Here is a 23,382-nt window from a genome sequence, read left to right on the forward strand (position 1 = left end):
TTTTGTTGTAGTCAAATACTACTTTTTTTGTTTTGTTTACATGTAGTAAGTAAATGATTAAAAGCATTAAAATTGGGATGTTTCCCACTTATTTACACAACCTACTCCACACTTTCAAAGTGAAAGTTTATAGAAATGTTCTGAAATTAAGTAGTAAACAGGAAAAGCAGAATTGAATCCAATTATTATAATGCAAATAATTTAATGGTCTATGGTTCAATCCCATTTCTGAAGGTCTGATGAATAACTAATATTGTTCCTCCTCTTCCTTGTGACAGGCGCAGCAGCACACTGCCCTCCAAAGCCTGAAGAAAAATCGCCGGACTTTCCCTTTGCATGCAGCTCTGCATGGAACATCCAGTGTCACATCCTTGGTGACATGTAGGGTGACATCTGGGATGACCACAGCAACATCCTCTGGAAAGGGAGAAAAGAGGGACAGAATGTAAACAAATGCAAACCGTAGGTTCTAAACACTGGCCAGTTGAAAGGTTCTACTAAGATGTCATGACAAACGGCACCTGTCAGTGTTACTCACCTGCTTGGATGTCAGTTGGCAGAGTGGCGAAGACGGCCATCTTGAGAGTCCTTTCTTCAGGTGTGACATCCACAACCTCCAAGAGGGAAGAGATGGGCTCTGCCTCCCTATTAGGGGTGATGTCCACAACATTTAGGTGGAAAGAAGCCGGATCTGCCTCTTTGTTACGGGTGATGTTCACAACATTCAGGTGGAAAGATGCCGGATCTGCCTCTCTGTTAAGGGTGATGTTCACAACCTCAAGGTGGGAAGAAGCTGGATCTTGCTGTGTCTTTGGGCCGATGTCCGCAACTTCCAGGTGTGAATTAGCTGGGTCTGCCTCTGTGTTAGGGGTGATTTCCACAACCTTCAAGTGGGAACAAGCTCTGTCTGCCTCTGTTTTAGGGCCGATGTCCGCAACTTCCAGATGGGAACTGTCCGGGTCTGCCTCTGCCTTACGTGTTATGTCCACAACCACCAGGTTGGAAGATGCCGTGTCTGCCTGTGTGTTATGGGTGATGTCCACAACCTCAAGGTGGGAAGAAGCAGAGTCTGCCTGTGTGTTATGGGTGATGTCCACAACCTCAAGGTGGGAAGAAGCAGAGTCTGCCTCTATGTTAGTGGTGATGTCCACAACCTCCAGGTGGGAAGACGCCTGGTCTGCCTCTATGCTAGAGGTGATGTCCACAACCTCCAAGTGGGAAGACGCCTGGTCTGCCTCTATGTTAGCGGTGATGTCCACAACCTCCAGGTGGGCTGAATCCTGGTCTGCCTCTGTGTTAGCGTTGATATTCACAACCTCCATGTCGGAAGAAGCCGGGTCTGCCTCTGTGTTAGGAGTGACAACAACAATCCTGATGAGCTCTACTACTACAAGTCACCGAGATGTCATCACAACAGGCATCTGTCAGAGTGCTCTCTATCATTGCTACTCACCTGCTAGGATGTCTGGAGGTGTGGTGGAGATGGCTGCGGCGACGACAGGGAGGACTGGTAAGGTGGCTGCAGGGGGCTGGAAGCAGCTCTGTACCTCGTCAGCCACAAAGGCACAGACAGATCTGACATAAAATGGGCTCTGGAGGTCATCCGTTGAGAAGGACTGACTGATTCTCCCGAGGATTGACCAGACAGATTCAAAAGCCGCAGTGCGGGAGAAAGGGATTTGAGGAGAAGGGGCCTTTAACATGCTGGAGAGCTTCTCCACTACGGCCGCCACCATGCCCACGGCCATCCCGCTTATTAGGATTGGGTGCCCTGAATGGCCTTCCTTTGGCTGAAGCCACAGGGCCAGGAGGAGCCTGGGCACCACCTCCACAACCACCTGGGATGGGCTGAGCAGGTTGCTACGGGGCTCATTGGACAGCTCGCCCATAATGCTCCTTACAGCTCTTTCCACGAGGCTGTGGACCTTAGGGTCGCTGAAATCAACAAAAAGGAGAAGACAAAGCTAAACGATGCGCAATGTGCTCACAGAGAACACTGTCTCAGTCTGTTTCTGCATAGTTACAGATGTGTAGATAAATGGATCAAGTCATATGCAGGGCAGTACATGGAACTCACATGTCAGCTGGCGAGGTGGAGTGCAAGGAGCGGCGGAGCTTGCAGACAGCCTCGTGCTCTATGTCTATCATTTTTAGGCAAGTGTTGACTTCCCAGGTCTGCCGTAGGAAACAGGAAGTCCGATTAGTGAAATTTCACAACATATCTATTCTGCTGTACTAACTAGTTGTTGAAATGCTAGTAAAGAGCTCACTGACTTGTAATATGTGTCTAACTCTCATTGTCTTACCAGCCGAGCGAGGTCATTCCCCTCCTCCAGGGTTTCCTTCCACACCCTTCAAATAAAACACAGAGCAATTCAACTTTCCTGGCGTCCGATTTTTCTGTTGTTTATTTTACCCACACCTCTTGGAGTGCTGCTGGTGGCAGGGAATGGCAGTGAAGGTGAGTGATGACGTGGTACTCACCTCTCCCTAAGGGATTTTTTGCCCTGAGACACCAGCCAGCCGCTCATGTGCTCCGTGGTGACATGGTGTGGCACCTGGCCTTGACTCTGGAGCAGCAGATAGTGGACCATGAGCTTCTTCTGCAAGATGAGGTAAGGTGTGAGACCATATCATGTGCATTCTGAAGGGCCTCTCACAACATTTCACAACTGTTCATGCATCACAATTTGCGAGTGTTATTAAGAACTCTTATGACCATCTTCTCTAAACTGTCTTGAAATACAACTCTCTTTCTGTTGTTTATGTTTTTTGGGGGATGAATCTTACCTGTTTATTGTAATATGTTTCCTCCCAGCAGGCCTGCAGAGTCTGGAAATAAAGGCTGCTTCTGCAGAATTGCTTTGAAGAGAATGACAATAATGATGCTTTGTTATGCACATTGTGCACAGGCTTTTACAGTATGCTAAAATGAATATCTCCAAAGATTACCTTTGTGGGACCATAAGTGAACTCCGGAATGCACCAAATCATATCCATGGTAAAATGGGGTAGAAACGCAGCGCTATAGATATACGGGATGCTCTAGAGATAACAGGGATACGTTAAAGTCGCGAATGATCAATTACTGTGGAGTCGTCCAATATGCTGCACTTAGAGTTGAGTTGTAGGCAATGTTTGGCACGAAATAGAATGTTTACATTCTATTGCTATGGAGAAATGGAATGTGTAGAACCTTTTATAAATGGGTATGCTTCTATGTCTTTATGTCTTGAAAGATTAATCTCTTTATTTAGTCATAATGTGTATATATGAGGATTGGAACCTGTGTCGATTCATGACGGGAGTATCCAGCTGCATGTTGCTTAGACCTACTTATCCAACCTTGGTTTACAAGTGAAATTAATTGTTTATATATGCCTATACAAATCTATTAACCATATATATTTAAAGCAATGATTGTCAATTGAAAATGTGGTTGTTGTCTTATCCTGTTGTGTCAGTCCTCAAGCACGTTATTCCAATATTTCCGAGCTCTGAATTGAGATAAGGTACACTTGCAACGCTAATTGGTTAAAAATAAGAGTAGGAATGACACTAAACGTATGACTTGGATTATATGCATAATAGTGTAGTAAATAATATCGCTCAGCGGGGGAACTTTTGGTGTGGGGGAAGTCTCCGTTATGTCTCCATGGCGCGTAAAGACCATCACTTCGTTGTCTTGTTGGTAATATACAAATGCATGACAGTCCGCATTGTAATAGTCTAACAGTTGTTTTTCATTTTGTTTCTCACATTAAACAGACATTTGAGAACGGAATTGCTTACAGTTGTACGTATGATGCACAGACACACTAAAGCTGTACAGTGTAGTTTGATAAATCAGTTTAAATTATTTGCAAATGGATTCCCTATTATTTACAAATCGAAAGATGTAACATTTTAAATGAATGTGGCAGAACAGTTTAGCATAGAATTCCTGTGGGAGTCTTTTCCTTCAGTCTTTTTGCCTCCTAGGCCTCGTTTCTCATTAGATGGGATTTCCCCAGTGCCAACTTCACATGAGATGGCCGCTGTCTACTGTCATGTGGTGCTGAATGACAGATTTCGCTTTACCGATTTCGCTGTTGTCCATGGTGCTGAAATATCCAAGAATTTCAGCACCAAGTATCTTGCTAGTTGGATCGAATTCTCCGCGTTAGCTAGCCAGAGAAATGTTGAACAACATTATCCAACTTAGCTGATCAAATAATTGAGTTTATGGTGTGAGAATTAGCTGGGTAATGAAGTCAGACAACTAGCTAACAGGAACGTTACAACATCGTATAAGCTAACGTTAGTAAACGAACCAACTCGCTATAGTATTAACTGGTATACGACTTCTTGCCGTTCCTCAAGTTATATTGTTAACGTAGTTGCTTACTGGACCCTGGCAATCTGTGTGAAATGTTAACGAACTTACCATCTATGAACTAATGTTTTCCCTCTACAGTAACGTTGTGGTTCATTTTCAGAATGAGAGAATTGGGTGAAAATGAGGCGTCAAGACTTACATTCACATTAACCAGGTTTTATTTTACACACAGAGACACACTGATAACACACTGATAATGTAGATCATAGTCTTTGTTGTTTAATTAGTTAAAACCTGCCTTCCCCCTATTGTGGATACTTTAGAATGTTTCACCTTTTTGGGCCCTCACCAGTTTGCATCCCTGAATTACTCAAAAAAATATCTGAATTGGGCTGTCTAAACACAGCCATAGAAACCTGGACATGCTCCAACTGAAATGTTCCCTCCTGTCAGCATTGATGTTGAATTACATTAAATACAACTTTTTGGTTCTCTCCCATTCCCTGTAGGTTTGTTGAACATGAGTGGAAATGAAACTCCAGCACACTGGTAACACTAGATGTGATTATAACTTCTCCTGGTGTATTGAACCTGCCTGTGGGTGCGGTGGAGATATTCCTGGGAGGTCTACTGAAGAGGTTGAGTTAGAGTTAGACCAAAACACACATGGGATTGTGCCTACCATTGTCACTGTGCCTCTTGTGGGAATATACAGTATGGTTGTTACTGAGCCAGGATTCCTGGCTGTTTTGTCACTGTGCCTATGTCAATGATAGTTCAGCAACAATCATTTAAACATTATTGCCAGCCATTTTCTCTGTCCTCCAGGATCCCTGGAATTTAACGAGACTGCCCCTGCTTGGCTTGGGAGTGGGACCCTGTGTGCTCAGACAACGGCATCACCTACACCTTCCCCTGCCTCGCAGTCTGCTGCAGCTTTACAGGATACGGAACGAACACTGTATTATTAATAATGTCCTGAGTGTACAAAACATTCACAGGGATGCTGGCCCATGTTGACTCCAATGCTTCCCACAGTTGTGTCAAGTTGGCTGTGTCTTTTGAGTGGTGCACATTCTTAATACAGACTGGAAACTGTTGAGCATAAAAAATCAGCAGCTTTGCAGTCAGTTCTTGACACAAATTGGTGCCCCTGGCACCTACTACCATGCCCTGTTGAAAGGCACGTAAATATTTTCTCTTTCTTATTCACCCTCTGAATGGCACACATACACAATCCATGTCTCAATTGTCTCAAGCCTTACAGTATTTATTTTTTAAACTATCTCTATCTACACTGATTTAACTAGTGACGTCTCTAAGGGATTATAGCTTTCATCTGGATTCACCTGGTCGTCATGGAAAGAGCAGGTGTTCTTAATGTTTTATACACTCAGTGTTACTCATTCGCACTGACATAAGTTACTTTCAACCATTAACGTGGGCCTTGTTGGGGCCTTATCTGATTGGCAAAGTATTATTTTTGATGTATGGAAATTTTTGTACACAATTCCTATGTAGAGAAGGGTCTCTCTGGTAGTTCAATATGACAATATGATACTCTTGTAAAATAGATGTTTAATCTCAATGTGACTCCCTGTTTAAATAAAGGTTCAATACAAAAACATCAACACAAACACAGGATATGGGGTACGCATGGTATCACATCATTACATACTAGGCCCTTCTGCACCTGCATTCCAGCACCTTTCCAGCATCTGGTATTGACTCAACATGTTTGAGGTGGGGGATCAAGAAATGTTGTGGAAGAGGTGGCCGTTGAATGTATGATTCTGATATGTACAGGTAAGTTCATTGTGTGTGTGTGGGGGGGAGCGCGCCAATGAGTGCATGCATAGTCTATAGTTGGTTTGAATATGAATGAGCAGCAGTGTTGTGATGTGTCCTATCCTGTCCTTGCAGAGTGATCTTCCTTGCCCTCATCACATGTCTCGGTGGCACCTCCTACTTTTTCATCATCGCAGTCATTACAGTTTAGGAGGGAGGGGGACACCCCCACAGGACAGCCCCCACACTCATTGCTAGAGATCGAACTTCAGACTCTCCCCAAAACAACTGAACCCCCCAACAAACCGAAAGAGATTTAAGGTGCACACCCCTAAAGAGGTAACCAGAACAGGATAACTCCCTTCAAGCTCACAAAGACACAGTGGAGGAGGAACTATCCGACACAGTGGAGGAGGAATTATCCAACACCCAGGGAGAGAGAACGAGTGACCTCAGTCGAACACAGACAGTAGGGAGAGGTGGGAGAGGAGGAGGTTACCCCAGATGCCATTCCTCCTGCTCATGTGAGCAAGGAAAGAGATGACAAGCCCATTTACTTAATGATATATTTTCACTGTCTGCAACCCTCAAGAACCAGGGTGAGTCTGGGTCACCCTTTTCCTGGGAAAACTCAACATGCATATTATCATAGATTAGGTCAAAATGTTCATCTTTTAAACTTGCTTGAATAAAACAATGCATTTTTTATAGTGCGCAAGAGTTGCGCTTTTTCCTTTTCTATGATGATTAAAGGTTTTGGTTGCACCTCAACTCAACGTTGGTTGAGCTCCCTCCGTTTTTTGTTGTTGTCAAATACTACTTTTTTGTTTACATGTAGTAAGTAAATGATTAAAAGCATTAAAATTGGGATGTTTCCCACTTATTTACACAACCTACTCCACACTTGCAAAGTGAAAGTTTATAGAAATGTTCTGAAATTATGTAGCAAACAGGAAAAGCAGAATTGAATCCAATTATTATAATGTGAATAATTTAATGGTCTATGGTTCAATCCCATTTCTGAAGGTCTGATGAATAACTAATATTGTTTCTCCTCTTCCTTGTGGCAGGCGCAGCAGCACACTGCCCTCCAAAGCCTGAAAAACCGGACTTTCCCTTTGCATGCAGCTCTGCATGGAACATCCAGTGTCACATCCTTGGTGACGTGTGGGGTGACATTTGGGATGACCACAGCAACACCCTCTGGAAAGGGAGAAAAGAGGGACAGAATGTAAACAAATGCAAACCGTAGGTTCTAAACACTGGCCAGTTGAAAGGTTCTACTAAGATGTCATGACAAACGGCACCTGTCAGTGTTACTCACCTGCTTGGATGTCAGTTGGCAGAGTGGCGAAGACGGCCATCTTGAGAGTCCTTTCTTCAGGTGTGACATCGACAACCTCTAAGAGGGAAGAGATGGGCTCTCCCTCTCTATTAGGGGTGATGTCCACAACATTTAGGTGGAAAGAAGCCGGATCTGCTTCTCTGTTAAGGGTTATGTTCACAGCCTCAAAGTGGGAAGAAGCTGGATCTTGTGTCTTCGGGGTGATGTCCTGAACCTCCAGGTGGGAATTAGCCGGGTCTGCCTCTGTCTTAGAGGTGATTTCCACAACCTTCAAGTGGGAACAAGCTCTGTCTGCCTCTGTTTTAGGGCCGATGTCCGCAACTTCCAGGTGGGAACAGGTCGGGTCTGCCTCTGTCTTACGTGTTATGTCCACAACCACCAGGTGGGAAGATGCCATGTCTGCCTGTGTGTTAGAGGTGATGTCCACTACCTCCAGGTGGGACGAAGACGTGTCTGCCTCTGTGTTAGTGGTGATGTCAACAATCTCCAAGATGGAAGAAGCCGAGTCTGCATCTGTGTTAGCGGTGATGTCCACAACCTCCAGGTGAGAAGAAGCCTGGTCTGCCTCTGTGTTAGCTGTGATATTCACAACTTCCATGTGGGAAGAAGCCGGGTCTGCCTCTGTGTTAGGGGTGACAACAACAATCCTGATGAGATCTACAACTACAAGTCACCGGGACACATAAGGTACACTTTTGCAAAGCTAATCGGTTAAAAATAAGAGTATGAATGCCAATAAACGTATGTCTTGGATTGTATCCATAATAGTGTAGTAAACAATATCGCTCAGCGTGGGAACTCTTGGTGTGGGGGAAGTCTCTGTTATGTCTCCATGTCGCGTAAAGACCATCACTTCGTTGTCTTGTTGGTAATATAAAAATGCATGACAGTCCGCATTGTAATAGTCTAACAGTTGCTTTTCATTTTGTTTCTCACATTAAACAGACTATTACGGATACAGGTATCCTGTGTGTATCCTCTGCGTGTGTATTTTCTTTCCTTCGACCCTATTCAATGTCATCTACAAAATAGCTTCCAATACTCTACTCAGCAAACTGGATGCAGTTTATCACAGTGCCATCCGTTTTGTTACTAAAGCACCTTATACCACCCACCACTGCGACCTGTATGCTCTAGTCGCCAGACCCACTGGCTCCAGGTCATCTACAAGTCCATGCTAGGTAAAGCTCCACCTTATCTCAGTTCACTGGTCACGATGGCAACACCCACCCGTAGCACGCGCTCCAGCAGGTGTATCTCACTGATCATCCCTAAAGCCAACACCTCATTTGGCCGCCTTTCGTTCCAGTTCTCTGCTGCCTGTGACTTGAACGAATTGCAAAAATCGCTGAAGTTGGAGACTTTTATCTCCCTCACCAACTTCAAACATCTGCTATCTGAGCAGTTAACCGATCGCTGCAGCTGTACATAGTCTATCGGTAAATAGCCCACCCAATTTTACCTACCTCATCCCCATACTGTTTATATTTATTTACTTTTCTGCTCTTTTGCACACCAGTATCTCTACCTGTACATGACCATCTGATCATTTATCACTCCAGTCTTAATCTGCAAAATTGTAATTATTCGCCTACCTCATGCCTTTTGCACACAATGTATATAGACTCTTTTTATTTCTACTGTGTTATTGACTTGATAATTGTTTACTCCATGTGTAACTCTGTGTTGTCTATTCACACTGCTATACTTTATCTTGGCCAGGTCGCAGTTGTAAATGAGAACTTGTTCTCAACTAGCCTACCTGGTTAAATAAAGGTGAAATAAAAAAAAATAAAAAATAAATTCACAGGTGCCGCCAATCAGTCATCAATCTGAAGACACACCTCCTGTTTCCATTACCCAATCACATCCCCTTTCCCTTGGTTTAAAACCCCATTCTGTTGTTTTCCCCCAGGTCTCTCTCTCTTTGTATGCAGAGAGCTGCCGTTTGTTTTTGCAACTACATGTCACTGTGTCCGTTATCCTATGAGTATTGTTCTGTAATGGCGTTTGACTGTTAGTTTGATGGTGGGAAAAGGGGGTACCAAGACAAGTCGCCCATTGGCCTACATTACACGTAGGAATACTTTGTCTAAATACCCTAGTTATAACTGGGTGGACCATCCGCTGTATTTCATTGGTTAGGTAGTTGTATTGAAGCAGGCTAGTCTAGTTTCGGGGTGTTTTTGGATATTTGTTTCTTTCCTTGGGTCCAGCTCAGCCCCTTTTCCCACCCCCCTTTACCGTGTGTTTACAAATAAACCAATACTGTTTGGCGGTTGATTTAATTTGTCTGTGGTTATTAGTTCTCACTGTTATAATGTGCATGAGATATGTTACGGGTCTCGTTTCCACCCCCCTAGACTGCAGGGCCGAATGGATTTGTAACAGACATTTGAGAACGTAATTGCCTACAGTTGTACCTATGCTGCACACACACTAAAGCTGTACGGTGTAGTTTGATAAATCAGTTTAAATTGTTTGCAGATGTATTCCCTATTATTTACACATCAAAAGATGTAACATTTGAATTGAATGTGGCAGAACAGTTTAGCACAGAATTCCTGTGGGAGTCTTCTCCATCAGTCCTTTTGCAGCCTCGGCCTCGTTTCTCATCACATGGGATTTTCCCAGTGCCAACTTCACATGAGATGGCTGCCTGACCACGGAGACTGGGGTGAGAGGGTGTTGAAGCGTACTTCATGACCTGTAACCGAAAAACAATGGCCTTTTTGGAAAGCTTGAGGTGAGGGAGCAAGTGTGGTAGAACAATAATTGTTAGCATTGTATCTTGCTAGCTGGATCGAATTCTAAACAGGAAAAGCAGAATTGAATCCAATTATTATAATGCAAATAATTTAATGGTCTATGGTTCAATCCCATTTCTGAAGGTCTGATGAATAACTAATATTGTTCCTCCTCTTCCTTGTGGCAGGCGCAGCAGCACACTGCCCTCCAAAGCCTGAAAAAAAATCGGCGGACTTTCCCTTTGCATGCAGCTCTGCATGGAACATCCAGTGTCACATCCTTGGTGACGTGTGGGGTGACATCTGGGATGACCACAGCAACATCCTCTGGAAAGGGAGAAAAGAGGGACAAAATGTAAACAAATGCAAACCGTAGGTTCTAAACACTGGCCAGTTGAAAGGTTCTACTAAGATGTCATGACAAACGGCACCTGTCAGTGTTACTCACCTGCTTGGATGTCAGTTGGCAGAGTGGCGAAGACGGCCATCTTGAGAGTCCTTTCTTCAGGTGTGACATCCACAACCTCCAAGAGAGAAGAGATGGGCTCTGCCTCTCTATTAGGGGTGATGTCCACAACATTTAGGTGGAAAGAAGCCGGATCTGCCTCTTTGTTACGGGTGATGTTCGCAACCTCAAGGTGGGAAGAAGCCGGATCTTGCTGTGTCTTAGGGGTGATGTCCTGAACCTCCAGGTGTGAATTAGGGGGGATTTCCACAACCTCCAATTTGGAACAAGCTCTGTCTGCCTCTGTTTTAGGGCCGATGTCCGCAACTTCCAGGTGGGAACAGGCCGGGTCTGCATCTGTCTTACATGTTATGTCCACAACCTCCAGGTTGGAATATGCCGTGTCTGCCTGTGTGTTATGGGTGATGTCCACAACCTCCAGGTGGGAAGAAGCCGGGTCTGCCTCTATGCTAGAGGTGATGTCCACAACCTCAAGGTGGGAAGACGCCGAGTCTGCATCTGTGTTAATGGTGATGTCCACAACCTCCAGGTGGGAAGAAGCCGGGTCTGCCTCTGTGTTAGCGGTGATGTCCACAACCTCCATGTGGGAAGAAGCCGGGTCTGCCTCTGTTAGGAGTGGCAACAACAATCCTGATGAGCTCTACTACTACAAGTCACCGAGATGTCATCACAACAGGTATCTGTCAGAGTGCTCTCTATCATTGCTACTCACCTGCTAGGATGTCTGGAGGTGTGGTGGAGATGGCCGCGGCGACGACAGGGAGGACTGGTAAGGTGGCTGCAGGGGGCTGGAAGCAGCTCTGTACCTCGTCAGCCACAAAGGCACAGACAGATCTCACATAAAATGGGCTCTGGAGGTCATCCGTGGAGAAGGACTGACTGATTCTCCCGAGGATTGACCAGACAGATTCAAAAGCCGCAGCGCGGGAGAAAGGGATTTGAGGAGAAGGGGCCTTTAACATGCTGGAGAGCTTCTCCACTACGGCCGCCACCATGCCCACGGCCATCCCGCTTATTAGGATTGGGTGCCCTGAATGGCCTTCCTTTGGCTGAAGCCACAGGGCCAGGAGGAGCCTGGGCACCACCTCCACAACCACCTGGGATGGGCTGAGCAGGTTGCTACGGGGCTCATTGGACAGCTCGCCCATAATGCTCCTTACTGCTCTTTCCACAATGCTGTGGACCTTAGGGTCGCTGAAATCAACAAAAAGGAGAAGACAAAGCTAAACGATGCGCAATGTGCTCACAGAGAACACTGTCTTAGTCTGTTTCTGCATAGTTACAGATGTGTAGATAAATGGATCAAGTCATATGCAGGGCAGTACATGGAACTCACATGTCAGCTGGCGAGGTGGAGTGCAAGGAGCGGCGGAGCTTGCAGACAGCCTCGTGCTCTATGTCTATCATTTTTAGGCAAGTGTTGACTTCCCAGGTCTGCCGTAGGAAACAGGAAGTCCGATTAGTGAAATTTCACAACATATCTATTCTGCTGTACTAACTAGTTGTTGAAATACTAGTAAAGAGCTCACTGACTTGTAATATGTGTCTAACTCTCATTGTCTTACCAGCCGAGCGAGGTCATTCCCCTCCTCCAGGGTTTCCTTCCACACCCTTCAAATAAAACACAGAGCAATTCAACTTTCCTGGCTTCCGATTTTTCTGTTGTTTATTTTACCCACACCTCTTGGAGTGCTGCTGGTGGCAGGGAATGGCAGTGAAGGTGAGTGATGACGTGGTACTCACCTCTCCCTAAGGGATTTTTTGCCCTGAGACACCAGCCAGCCGCTCATGTGCTCCGTGGTGACATGGTGTGGCACCTGGCCTTGACTCTGGAGCAGCAGATAGTGGACCATGAGCTTCTTCTGCAAGATGAGGTAAGGTGTGAGACAGTGCCATGAAATACCATATCATGTGCATTCTGAAGGGCCTCTCACAACATTTCACAACTGTTCATGCATCACAATTTGCGAGTGTTATTAAGAACTCGTATGACCATCTTCTCTAAACTGTCTTGAAATACAACTCTCTTTCTGTTGTTTATGTTTTTTGGGGGATGAATCTTACCTGTTTATTGTAATATGTTTCCTCCCAGCAGGCCTGCAGAGTCTGGAAATAAAGGCTGCTTCTGCAGAATTGCTTTGAAGAGAATGACAATAATGATGCTTTGTTATGCACATTGTGCACAGGCTTTTACAGTATGCTAAAATGAATATCTCCAAAGATTACCTTTGTGGGACCATAAGTGAACTCCGGAATGCACCAAATCATATCCATGGTAAAATGGGGTAGAAACGCAGCGCTATAGATATACGGGATGCTCTAGAGATAACAGGGATACGTTAAAGTCGCGAATGATCAATTACTGTGGAGTCGTCCAATATGCTGCACTTAGAGTTGAGTTGTAGGCAATGTTTGGCACGAAATAGAATGTTTACATTATATTGCTATGGAGAAATGGAATGTGTAGAACCTTTTATAAATGGGTATGCTTCTATGTCTTTATGTCTTGAAAGATTAAGCTCTTTATTTAGTCATAATGTGTATATATGAGGATTGGAACCTGTGTCGATTCATGACGGGAGTATCCAGCTGCATGTTGCTTAGACCTACTTATCCAACCTTGGTTTACAAGTGAAATTAATTGTTTATATATGCCTATACAAATCTATTAACCGTAACTATTTAAAGCAATGATTGTCAATTGAAAATGTGGTTGTTGGGTTATCCTGTTGTGTTTGTCCTCAAGCACGTTATTCCAATATTTCCGAGCTCTGAATTGAGATAAGGTACACTTGCAACGCTAATTGGTTAAAAATAAGAGTAGGAATGACACTAAACGTATGACTTGGATTATATGCATAATAGTGTAGTAAATAATATCGCTCAGCGGGGGAACTTTTGGTGTGGGGGAAGTCTCCGTTATGTCTCCATGGCGCGTAAAGACCATCACTTCGTTGTCTTGTTGGTAATATACAAATGCATGACAGTCCGCATTGTAATAGTCTAACAGTTGTTTTTCATTTTGTTTCTCACATTAAACAGACATTTGAGAACGGAATTGCTTACAGTTGTACGTATGATGCACAGACACACTAAAGCTGTACAGTGTAGTTTGATAAATCAGTTAAAATTATTTGCAAATGGATTCCCTATTATTTACAAATCGAAAGATGTAACATTTTAAATGAATGTGGCAGAACAGTTTAGCATAGAATTCCTGTGGGAGTCTTTTCCTTCAGTCTTTTTGCCTCCTAGGCCTCGTTTCTCATTAGATGGGATTTCCCCAGTGCCAACTTCACATGAGATGGCCGCTGTCTACTGTCATGTGGTGCTGAATGACAGATTTCGCTTTACCGATTTCGCTGTTGTCCATGGTGCTGAAATATCCAAGTATTTCAGCACCAAGTATCTTGCTAGTTGGATCGAATTCTCCGCGTTAGCTAGCCAGAGAAATGTTGAACAACATTATCCAACTTAGCTGATCAAATAATTGAGTTTATGGTGTGAGAATTAGCTGGGTAATGAAGTCAGACAACTAGCTAACAGGAACGTTACAACATCGTATAAGCTAACGTTAGTAAACGAACCAACTCGCTATAGTATTAACTGGTATACGACTTCTTGCCGTTCCTCAAGTTATATTGTTAACGTAGTTGCTTACTGGACCCTGGCAATCTGTGTGAAATGTTAACGAACTTACCATCTATGAACTAATGTTTCCCTCTACAGTAACGTTGTGGTTCATTTTCAGAATGAGAGAATTGGGTGAAAATGAGGCGTCAAGACTTACATTCACATTAACCAGGTTTTATTTTACACACAGAGACACACTGATAACACACTGATAATGTAGATCATAGTCTTTGTTGTTTAATTAGTTAAAACCTGCCTTCCCCCTATTGTGGATACTTTAGAATGTTTCACCTTTTTGGGCCCTCACCAGTTTGCATCCCTGAATTACTCAAAAAAATATCTGAATTGGGCTGTCTAAACACAGCCATAGAAACCTGGACATGCTCCAACTGAAATGTTTCCTCCTGTCAGCATTGATGTTGAATTACATTAAATACAACTTTTTGGTTATCTCCCATTCCCTGTAGGTTTGTTGAACATGAGTGGAAATGAAACTCCAGCACACTGGTAACACTAGATGTTCTCTCTCCAATACACTTCTCCTGGTGTATTGAACCTGCCTGTGGGTGCGGTGGAGATATTCCTGGGAGGTCTACTGAAGAGGTTGAGTTAGAGTTAGACCAAAACACACATGGGATTGTGCCTACCATTGTCACTGTGCCTCTTGTGGGAATATACAGTATGGTTGTTACTGAGCCAGGATTCCTGGCTGTTTTGTCACTGTGCCTATGTCAATGATAGTTCAGCAACAATCATTTAAACATTATTGCCAGCCATTTTCTCTGTCCTCCAGGATCCCTGGAATTTAACGAGACTGCCCCTGCTTGGCTTGGGAGTGGGACCCTGTGTGCTCAGACAACGGCATCACCTACACCTTCCCCTGCCTCGCAGTCTGCTGCAGCTTTACAGGATACGGAACGAACACCGTATTATTAATAATGTCCTGAGTGTACAAAACATTCACAGGGATGCTGGCCCATGTTGACTCCAATGCTTCCCACAGTTGTGTCAAGTTGGCTGTGTCTTTTGAGTGGTGCACATTCTTAATACAGACTGGAAACTGTTGAGCATAAAAAATCAGCAGCTTTGCAGTCAGTTCTTGACACAAATTGGTGCCCCTGGCACCTACTACCATGCCCTGTTGAAAGGCACGTAAATATTTTCTCTTTCTTATTCACCCTCTGAATGGCACACATACACAATCCATGTCTCAATTGTCTCAAGCCTTACAGTATTTATTTTTTAAACTATCTCTATCTACACTGATTTAACTAGTGACGTCTCTAAGGGATTATAGCTTTCATCTGGATTCACCTGGTCGTCATGGAAAGAGCAGGTGTTCTTAATGTTTTATACACTCAGTGTTACTCATTCGCACTGACATAAGTTACTTTCAACCATTAACGTGGGCCTTGTTGGGGCCTTATCTGATTGGCAAAGTATTATTTTTGATGTATGGAAATTTTTGTACACAATTCCTATGTAGAGAAGGGTCTCTCTGGTAGTTCAATATGACAATATGATACTCTTGTAAAATAGATGTTTAATCTCAATGTGACTCCCTGTTTAAATAAAGGTTCAATACAAAAACATCAACACAAACACAGGATATGGGGTACGCATGGTATCACATCATTACATACTAGGCCCTTCTGCACCTGCATTCCAGCACCTTTCCAGCATCTGGTATTGACTCAACATGTTTGAGGTGGGGGATCAAGAAATGTTGTGGAAGAGGTGGCCGTTGAATGTATGATTCTGATATGTACAGGTAAGTTCATTGTGTGTGTGTGGGGGGGAGCGCGCCAATGAGTGCATGCATAGTCTATAGTTGGTTTGAATATGAATGAGCAGCAGTGTTGTGATGTGTCCTATCCTGTCCTTGCAGAGTGATCTTCCTTGCCCTCATCACATGTCTCGGTGGCACCTCCTACTTTTTCATCATCGCAGTCATTACAGTTTAGGAGGGAGGGGGACACCCCCACAGGACAGCCCCCACACTCATTGCTAGAGATCGAACTTCAGACTCTCCCCAAAACAACTGAACCCCCCAACAAACCGAAAGAGATTTAAGGTGCACACCCCTAAAGAGGTAACCAGAACAGGATAACTCCCTTCAAGCTCACAAAGACACAGTGGAGGAGGAACTATCCGACACAGTGGAGGAGGAATTATCCAACACCCAGGGAGAGAGAACGAGTGACCTCAGTCGAACACAGACAGTAGGGAGAGGTGGGAGAGGAGGAGGTTACCCCAGATGCCATTCTTCCTGCTCATGTGAGCAAGGAAAGAGATGACAAGCCTTCTGATCAGGCCAACTGGCAGGCTGAGGGAGAGGTCATAGTGATTCACACCCACAGAGAGAAAGACAACCCACACAACCTCTTGGCTGAGATGAACCACACAGTGGTAGGGGCAGAGGGCTTTCAGGGCTAGCCAGTCAAACAGCCTGCTCTGATCTTCAAGTCAGTTGTATTTAAATTCATGTTCATTAAAGATTTTTATTCAAGATTTGAAAAGTCCCATTTACTTAATGATATCTTTTCACTGTCTGCAACCCTCAAGAACCAGGGTGAGTCTGGGTCACCCTTTTCCTGGGCTAACTCAACTTGCATATTGTCATAGATTAGGTCAAAATGTTCATCTTTTAACCTTGCTTGAATAAAACAATGCATTTTTTATAGTGCGCAAGAGTTGCGCTTTTTCCTTTTCTATGATGATTAAAGGTTTTGGTTGCACCTCAACTCAACGTTGGTTGAGCTCCCTCCGTTTTTTGTTGTTGTCAAATACTACTTTTTTTGTTTTGTTTACATGTAGTAAGTAAATGATTAAAAGCATTAAAATTGGGATGTTTCCCACTTATTTACACAACCTACTCCACACTTGCAAAGTTAAAGTTTATAGAAATGTTCTGAAATTAAGTAGTAAACAGGAAAAGCAGAATTGAATCCAATTATTATAATGTGAATAATTTAATGGTCTATGGTTCAATCCCATTTCTGAAGGTCTGATGAATAACTAATATTGTTCCTCCTCTTCCTTGTGGCAGGCGCAGCAGCACACTGCCCTCCAAAGCCTGAAAAAAAATTGGCGGACTTTCCCTTTGCATGCAGCTCTGCATGGAACATCCAGTGTCACATCCTTGGTGACATGTGGGGTGACATCTGGGATGACCACAGCAACATCCTCTGGAAAGGGAGAAAAGAGGGACAGAATGTAAACAAATGCAAACCGTAGGTTCTAAACACTGGCCAGTTGAAAGGTTCTACTAAGATGTCATGACAAACGGCACCTGTCAGTGTTACTCACCTGCTTGGATGTCAGTTGGCAGAGTGGTGAAGACGGCCATCTTGAGAGTCCTTTCTTCAGGTGTGATATCCACAACCTCCAAGAGGGAAGAGATGGGCTCTGCCTCTCTATTAGGGGTGATGTCCACAACATTTAGGTGGAAAGAAGCCGGATCTGCCTCTTTGTTACGGGTGATGTTCACAACCTCAAGGTGGGAAGAAGCTGGATCTTGCTGTGTCTTAGGGGTGATGTCCTGAACCTCCAGGTGTGAATTAGCTGGGTCTGCCTCTGTCTTAGGGGTGATTTCCACAACCTCCAAGTGGGAACAAGCTCTGTCTGCCTCTGTTTTAGGGCCGATGTCCGCAACTTCCAGATAGGAACAGGCCGGGTCTGCCTCTGCCTTACGTGTTATGTCCACAACCTCCAAGTGGGAAGATGCCGTGTCTGCCTGTGTGTTATGGGTGATGTCCACAACCTCAAGGTGGGAAGAAGCAGAGTCTGCCTGTGTGTTATGGGTGATGTCCACAACCTCAAGGTGGGAAGAAGCAGAGTCTGCCTCTATGTTAGCGGTGATGTCCACAACCTCCAGGTGGGAAGACGCCTGGTCTGCCTCTATGTTAGCGGTGATGTCCACAACCTCCAAGTGGGCTGAATCCTGGTCTGCCTCTGTGTTAGCGTTGATATTCACAACCTCCATGTCGGAAGAAGCCGGGTCTGCCTCTGTGTTAGGAGTGACAACAACAATCCTGATGAGCTCTACTACTACAAGTCACCGAGATGTCATCACAACAGGCATCTGTCAGAGTGCTCTCTATCATTGCTACTCACCTGCTAGGATGTCTGGAGGTGTGGTGGAGATGGCCGCGGCGACGACAGGGAGGACTGGTAAGGTGGCTGCAGGGGGCTGGAAGCAGCTCTGTACCTCGTCAGCCACAAAGGCACAGACAGATCTCACATAAAATGGGCTCTGGAGGTCATCCGTGGAGAAGGACTGACTGATTCTCCCGAGGATTGACCAGACAGATTCAAAAGCCGCAGCGCGGGAGAAAGGGATTTGAGGAGAAGGGGCCTTTAACATGCTGGAGAGCTTCTCCACTACGGCCGCCACCATGCCCACGGCCATCCCGCTTATTAGGATTGGGTGCCCTGAATGGCCTTCCTTTGGCTGAAGCCACAGGGCCAGGAGGAGCCTGGGCACCACCTCCACAACCACCTGGGATGGGCTGAGCAGGTTGCTACGGGGCTCATTGGACAGCTCGCCCATAATGCTCCTTACAGCTCTTTCCACAATGCTGTGGACCTTAGGGTCGCTGAAATCAACAAAAAGGAGAAGACAAAGCTAAACGATGCGCAATGTGCTCACAGAGAACACTGTCTTAGTCTGTTTCTGCATAGTTACAGATGTGTAGATAAATGGATCAAGTCATATGCAGGGCAGTACATGGAACTCACATGTCAGCTGGCGAGGTGGAGTGCAAGGAGCGGCGGAGCTTGCAGACAGCCTCGTGCTCTATGTCTATCATTTTTAGGCAAGTGTTGACTTCCCAGGTCTGCCGTAGGAAACAGGAAGTCCGATTAGTGAAATTTCACAACATATCTATTCTGCTGTACTAACTAGTTGTTGAAATGCTAGTAAAGAGCTCACTGACTTGTAATATGTGTCTAACTCTCATTGTCTTACCAGCCGAGCGCGGTCATTCCCCTCCTCCAGGGTTTCCTTCCACACCCTTAAAATAAAACACAGAGCAATTCAACTTTCCTGGCTTCCGATTTTTCTGTTGTTTATTTTACCCACACCTCTTGGAGTGCTGCTGGTGGCAGGGAATGGCAGTGAAGGTGAGTGATGACGTGGTACTCACCTCTCCCTAAGGGATTTTTTGCCCTGAGACACCAGCCAGCCGCTCATGTGCTCCGTGGTGACATGGTGTGGCACCTGGCCTTGACTCTGGAGCAGCAGATAGTGGACCATGAGCTTCTTCTGCAAGATGAGGTAAGGTGTGAGACAGTGCCATGAAATACCATATCATGTGCATTCTGAAGGGCCTCTCACAACATTTCACAACTGTTCATGCATCACAATTTGCGAGTGTTATTAAGAACTCGTATGACCATCTTCTCTAAACTGTCTTGAAATACAACTCTCTTTCTGTTGTTTATGTTTTTTGGGGGATGAATCTTACCTGTTTATTGTAATATGTTTCCTCCCAGCAGGCCTGCAGAGTCTGGAAATAAAGGCTGCTTCTGCAGAATTGCTTTGAAGAGAATGACAATAATGATGCTTTGTTATGCATATTGTGCACAGGTATTTACAGTATGCTAAAATGAATATCTCCAAAGATTACCTTTGTGGGACCATAATTGAACTCCGGAATGCACCAAACCCTATCCATGGTAAAATGGGGTAGAAACGCAGCGCTATAGATATACGAGATGCTCTAGAGATAACAGGGATAAGTTAAAGTCACGAATGATCAATTACTGTGGAGTCGTCCAATATCCTGCACTTAGAATTGAGTTGTAGGCAATGTTTGGCACGAAATAGAATGTTTACATTCTATTGCTATGGAGAAATGGAATGTGTAGAACCTTTATAAATAGATTAAGCTCTTTATTTTGTCATAATGTGTATATATGAGGATTGGAACCTATTTCGATTCATGACGCGAGTATCCAGCTACATGTTGCTTAGACCTACTTATCCAACCTTGGTTTACAAGTGAAATTAATTGTTTACCAATGCCTATACAAATCTATTAACTGTAACTATTTAAAGCAATGATTGTCAATTGAAAATGTGGTTGTTGTGTTATCCTGTTGTGTCAGTCCTCTTAAGCACGTTATTCCAATATTTCCTAGCTCTGAACTGAGATAAGGTACACTTGCAACGCTAATTGGTTAAAAATAAGAGTATCAATGACACTAAACGTATGACTTGGATTATATGCATAATAGTTTAGTAAAAAAGTATCGCTCAGCGTGGGAACTTTTGCTGGTGTGGGGGAAGTATACTATAAATGTCTCCATGTGCGTATAGACCATCACTTCGTTGTCTTGTTGGTAATATAAAAATGCATGACAGTCCGTATTGTAATAGTCTAACAGTTGTTTTTCATTTTGTTTCTCACATTAAACAGACATTTGAGAACGGAATTGCTTACAGTTGTACCTATGATGCACAGACACACTAAAGCTGTACAGTGTAGTTTGATAAATCAGTTTAACTTATCTGCAAATGTATTCCCTATTATTTACAAATCGAAAGATGTAACATTTGAAATGAATGTGGCAGAAACAGTTTAGCATAGAATTTCTGTGGGAGTCTTTTCCTTCAGTCTTTTTGCCTCCTAGGCCTCGTTTCTCATTAGATGGGATTTCCCCAGTGCCAACTTCACATGAGATGGCCGCTGTCTACTGCCCATGTGGTGCTGAATGACAGATCTCGCTAGTCCGATTTCGCTGCTGTCCCTTGGTGCTGAAATATGCAATCTCGGCTATTTGCAAATGTATGACCAGCCAAACTTGACCCCACACATACACACACGTTAATGGTAATCTCTCACACACTTTTGAACATTGCACAAGTGTGTTTGTTTTAATAAAGATGCGAAGAATTAAATCAATGTGTGGATGTTGATTGGACAATGTATAGGTGCTTTACAGAAGCCATTTTGTGGCATTCCCTGTAGCGTGAATTTGACTGGAGCATGATCAGATTGCTTTGTTTAAGCCAGAAAGGAGATTTGGTCTGAAAAACGATGCTCAGCAGGCCTAGCTAGTTAGCTAACATTAGTTAGGTTAGGGTGTAGGGTTACGTTTAGGAGTTAGGTTACAGGGTAAAGGTTAGGGTTAGGGGAAGGATTAGCTAAAAGGGTTAAGGTTAGTGTTAGGGGAAGGGATTAGCTAACATGCTAAGTATTTGAAAAAATAGCTAAAAATTAGTAAGCAGTTAAAAAGTTTCTAGTTAGCTAAAATTCTCAAATTGGCCGTGATGAGATTGGAACCCGCAACCTTTGGGTTGCTAGACATTCGTGTTATATGCCAGCCCATCCACCCTGACGAAACACCCTTCTTTCATTTTTGTCTTAAGTAACTATCTGTCTTATATATCCATACCAAACGTAACATATAATACGAAATCGTAGTGTCTCGGTCCTCAGATTTACATTTTCTATGTTACATCTAGTCAATGAGACCAGGCTGGAGTCTGGAGTCCAATTGGAGTCTCTCTTTCACTCTTAGGTGTTGTGCTGGCTCTGGATGCAGGTGCCTACGTGCTACTGGGCCTTGTCGTCCTGCTGATCAAGAGGAAGCTTCAGGGAGACCAGGAGGCAGCTGAGGGTGTGGAGCTTAAAAAACACCCAGCCATGGGGCTCTATAAGTAGGGTAAAACAGACTTGGTGAGTTTGGTTGCAGCTGCACTCTGTTTAGAACTTAAGAACTACTCAAGATTCCCAGGAGATGTTCCATCTAAGAGGACACTGCTGTAGAGTTCCATGGTCATCTCCATAGTGATTGGCTTGCGGTGGTTCCTGTGGTGCGTTCCGAGTTCGTCGACCCAGCTCTATCCATTTTAGGGGCATCTCAAATTATAGGGGCATCTCAAATGACATTTGTCGAGTGCAGCACTACTTTTAACAATAACCATCTGCTAAGTGAAAGGTTATTTGTCTCAACAACTGTTGTTTTAAGGAGTTGGTGTTGTTGTTTTCCTGTATTGGCATTATTATTGTGATGACGATTCTATTATTGTAATGAACATTAGTCCCCACTTGGTGACAGCACAGAGCTGATGTGGTCATGTCTGTCAAGCGATTTTATCAAAAAGAGCCTCACACATCTTTATTTGGCAAAAGACTAATTGTTACATGAGACATTCAGAATGTGCCTGGTGTCCTTTTTCATGTTTGCAAGCCTGTCTCTTTCCTCAGTTCTTGTTTCAAGAACTAAGTATGAACGCCATATTGTTAGCTCATCACAACTTTTGATAGACTCATGAAATGATACAATACAAGCATTTTTCCTCTTTGCTCTGTCATCGTTGTCTCTCCACCTCCCACTCGTTCACATCCCAGACTCCTTCATCTCCATTTTCTCTCCTTATCCAATCTCCTTAACCCACCCTTTCACTGTCTCTCAATTCCCCAGATCGTCAGTAACACTCAACAGTCTCATTTTAATCTATGAGGCATAAGAAACACTATAACCATGATGTATTATCTTATAATAAAACATACAGTACCAGCCAAAAGTTTAAAGGGTTTTTCTTTATTTTTACTATTTTCTACATTGTAGAATAATAGTGAAGACATTAAAATGATGAAATAACACATGGAATCATGTAGTAACCAAAAAAGTTTTAAACAAATCCAAATATATTTTAGATTTTAGATTCTTCAAAGTAGCCACCCTTTGCCTTGATGATAGCTTTGAATGCTCTTGGCATAAAGAAAAACCCTGGAATTAGTAGGTGTGTCCAAACACTGGTACTGTATCTAATGTAAAATTGTCTGAGAGAGGAATCAAATTATCTCATGCAACTTTAGAATTATATGAAGTATATCATGGTAGAACTCATTTGGGTCAATCGCTTCCATAAATGGGGTGAGTGTGTGTTGAGGATCACTGGGGAGGCTGGGGGAGAATCCTGCATCCAGCAGGCCTAGCTAAACCACAGGTGGGTGTCAGTCACGTCTCCCCTAACTCAGGCCTATGGGTAAAACTCTTCACTTAACGACTGTAGGAGCCTTTCTTTGTAAGTCTCTGTCTGCAGGCCCCCTATGGGGCCTGTCGGTGGTGG

The 23,382-nt window shown here is 43.9% G+C and overlaps 4 protein-coding genes across 4 annotated transcripts; all 4 read right to left on the minus strand.

Annotated features, from left to right (window-relative positions):
* Window positions 1–247: 247 nt before the first annotated feature.
* On the minus strand, window positions 248–1,373 carry LOC118938890 (pheromone-regulated protein PRM7-like). Its single transcript, XM_036945543.1, has 2 exons — window positions 539–1,373; window positions 248–417 (listed from the first exon to the last, which is right to left on the minus strand). Exons 1-2 carry the CDS (start codon window positions 1,320–1,322, stop codon window positions 248–250), a joined length of 954 nt encoding a protein of 317 aa, XP_036801438.1. The 5' UTR covers window positions 1,323–1,373.
* A 36-nt stretch (window positions 1,374–1,409) lies between these two features.
* On the minus strand, window positions 1,410–2,530 carry LOC110490179. The gene is made up of 4 exons (XM_036944469.1): window positions 2,485–2,530; window positions 2,307–2,352; window positions 2,078–2,175; window positions 1,410–1,935 (listed from the first exon to the last, which is right to left on the minus strand). Exons 3-4 carry the CDS (start codon window positions 2,146–2,148, stop codon window positions 1,446–1,448), a joined length of 561 nt encoding a protein of 186 aa, XP_036800364.1. The 5' UTR covers window positions 2,149–2,175; window positions 2,307–2,352; window positions 2,485–2,530; the 3' UTR covers window positions 1,410–1,445.
* A 7,766-nt stretch (window positions 2,531–10,296) lies between these two features.
* On the minus strand, window positions 10,297–12,934 carry LOC110516898. Its single transcript, XM_036945544.1, has 6 exons — window positions 12,408–12,934; window positions 12,230–12,275; window positions 12,001–12,098; window positions 11,377–11,858; window positions 10,647–11,270; window positions 10,297–10,525 (listed from the first exon to the last, which is right to left on the minus strand). The coding sequence occupies exons 1-6, from the start codon at window positions 12,515–12,517 to the stop codon at window positions 10,356–10,358; spliced, it is 1,530 nt and encodes a 509-aa protein (XP_036801439.1). The 5' UTR covers window positions 12,518–12,934; the 3' UTR covers window positions 10,297–10,355.
* Window positions 12,935–15,831: 2,897 nt separating this feature from the next.
* Window positions 15,832–19,388, minus strand: LOC110490182 (serine-rich adhesin for platelets-like). Its single transcript, XM_021563412.2, has 4 exons — window positions 19,038–19,388; window positions 18,414–18,895; window positions 17,607–18,305; window positions 15,832–17,485 (listed from the first exon to the last, which is right to left on the minus strand). The coding sequence occupies exons 1-4, from the start codon at window positions 19,106–19,108 to the stop codon at window positions 17,316–17,318; spliced, it is 1,422 nt and encodes a 473-aa protein (XP_021419087.2). The 5' UTR covers window positions 19,109–19,388; the 3' UTR covers window positions 15,832–17,315.
* Window positions 19,389–23,382: the final 3,994 nt, after the last annotated feature.

Source organism: Oncorhynchus mykiss, chromosome 15, assembly GCF_013265735.2.
Source record: "Oncorhynchus mykiss isolate Arlee chromosome 15, USDA_OmykA_1.1, whole genome shotgun sequence".
Lineage (NCBI taxonomy): Eukaryota > Metazoa > Chordata > Actinopteri > Salmoniformes > Salmonidae > Oncorhynchus > Oncorhynchus mykiss.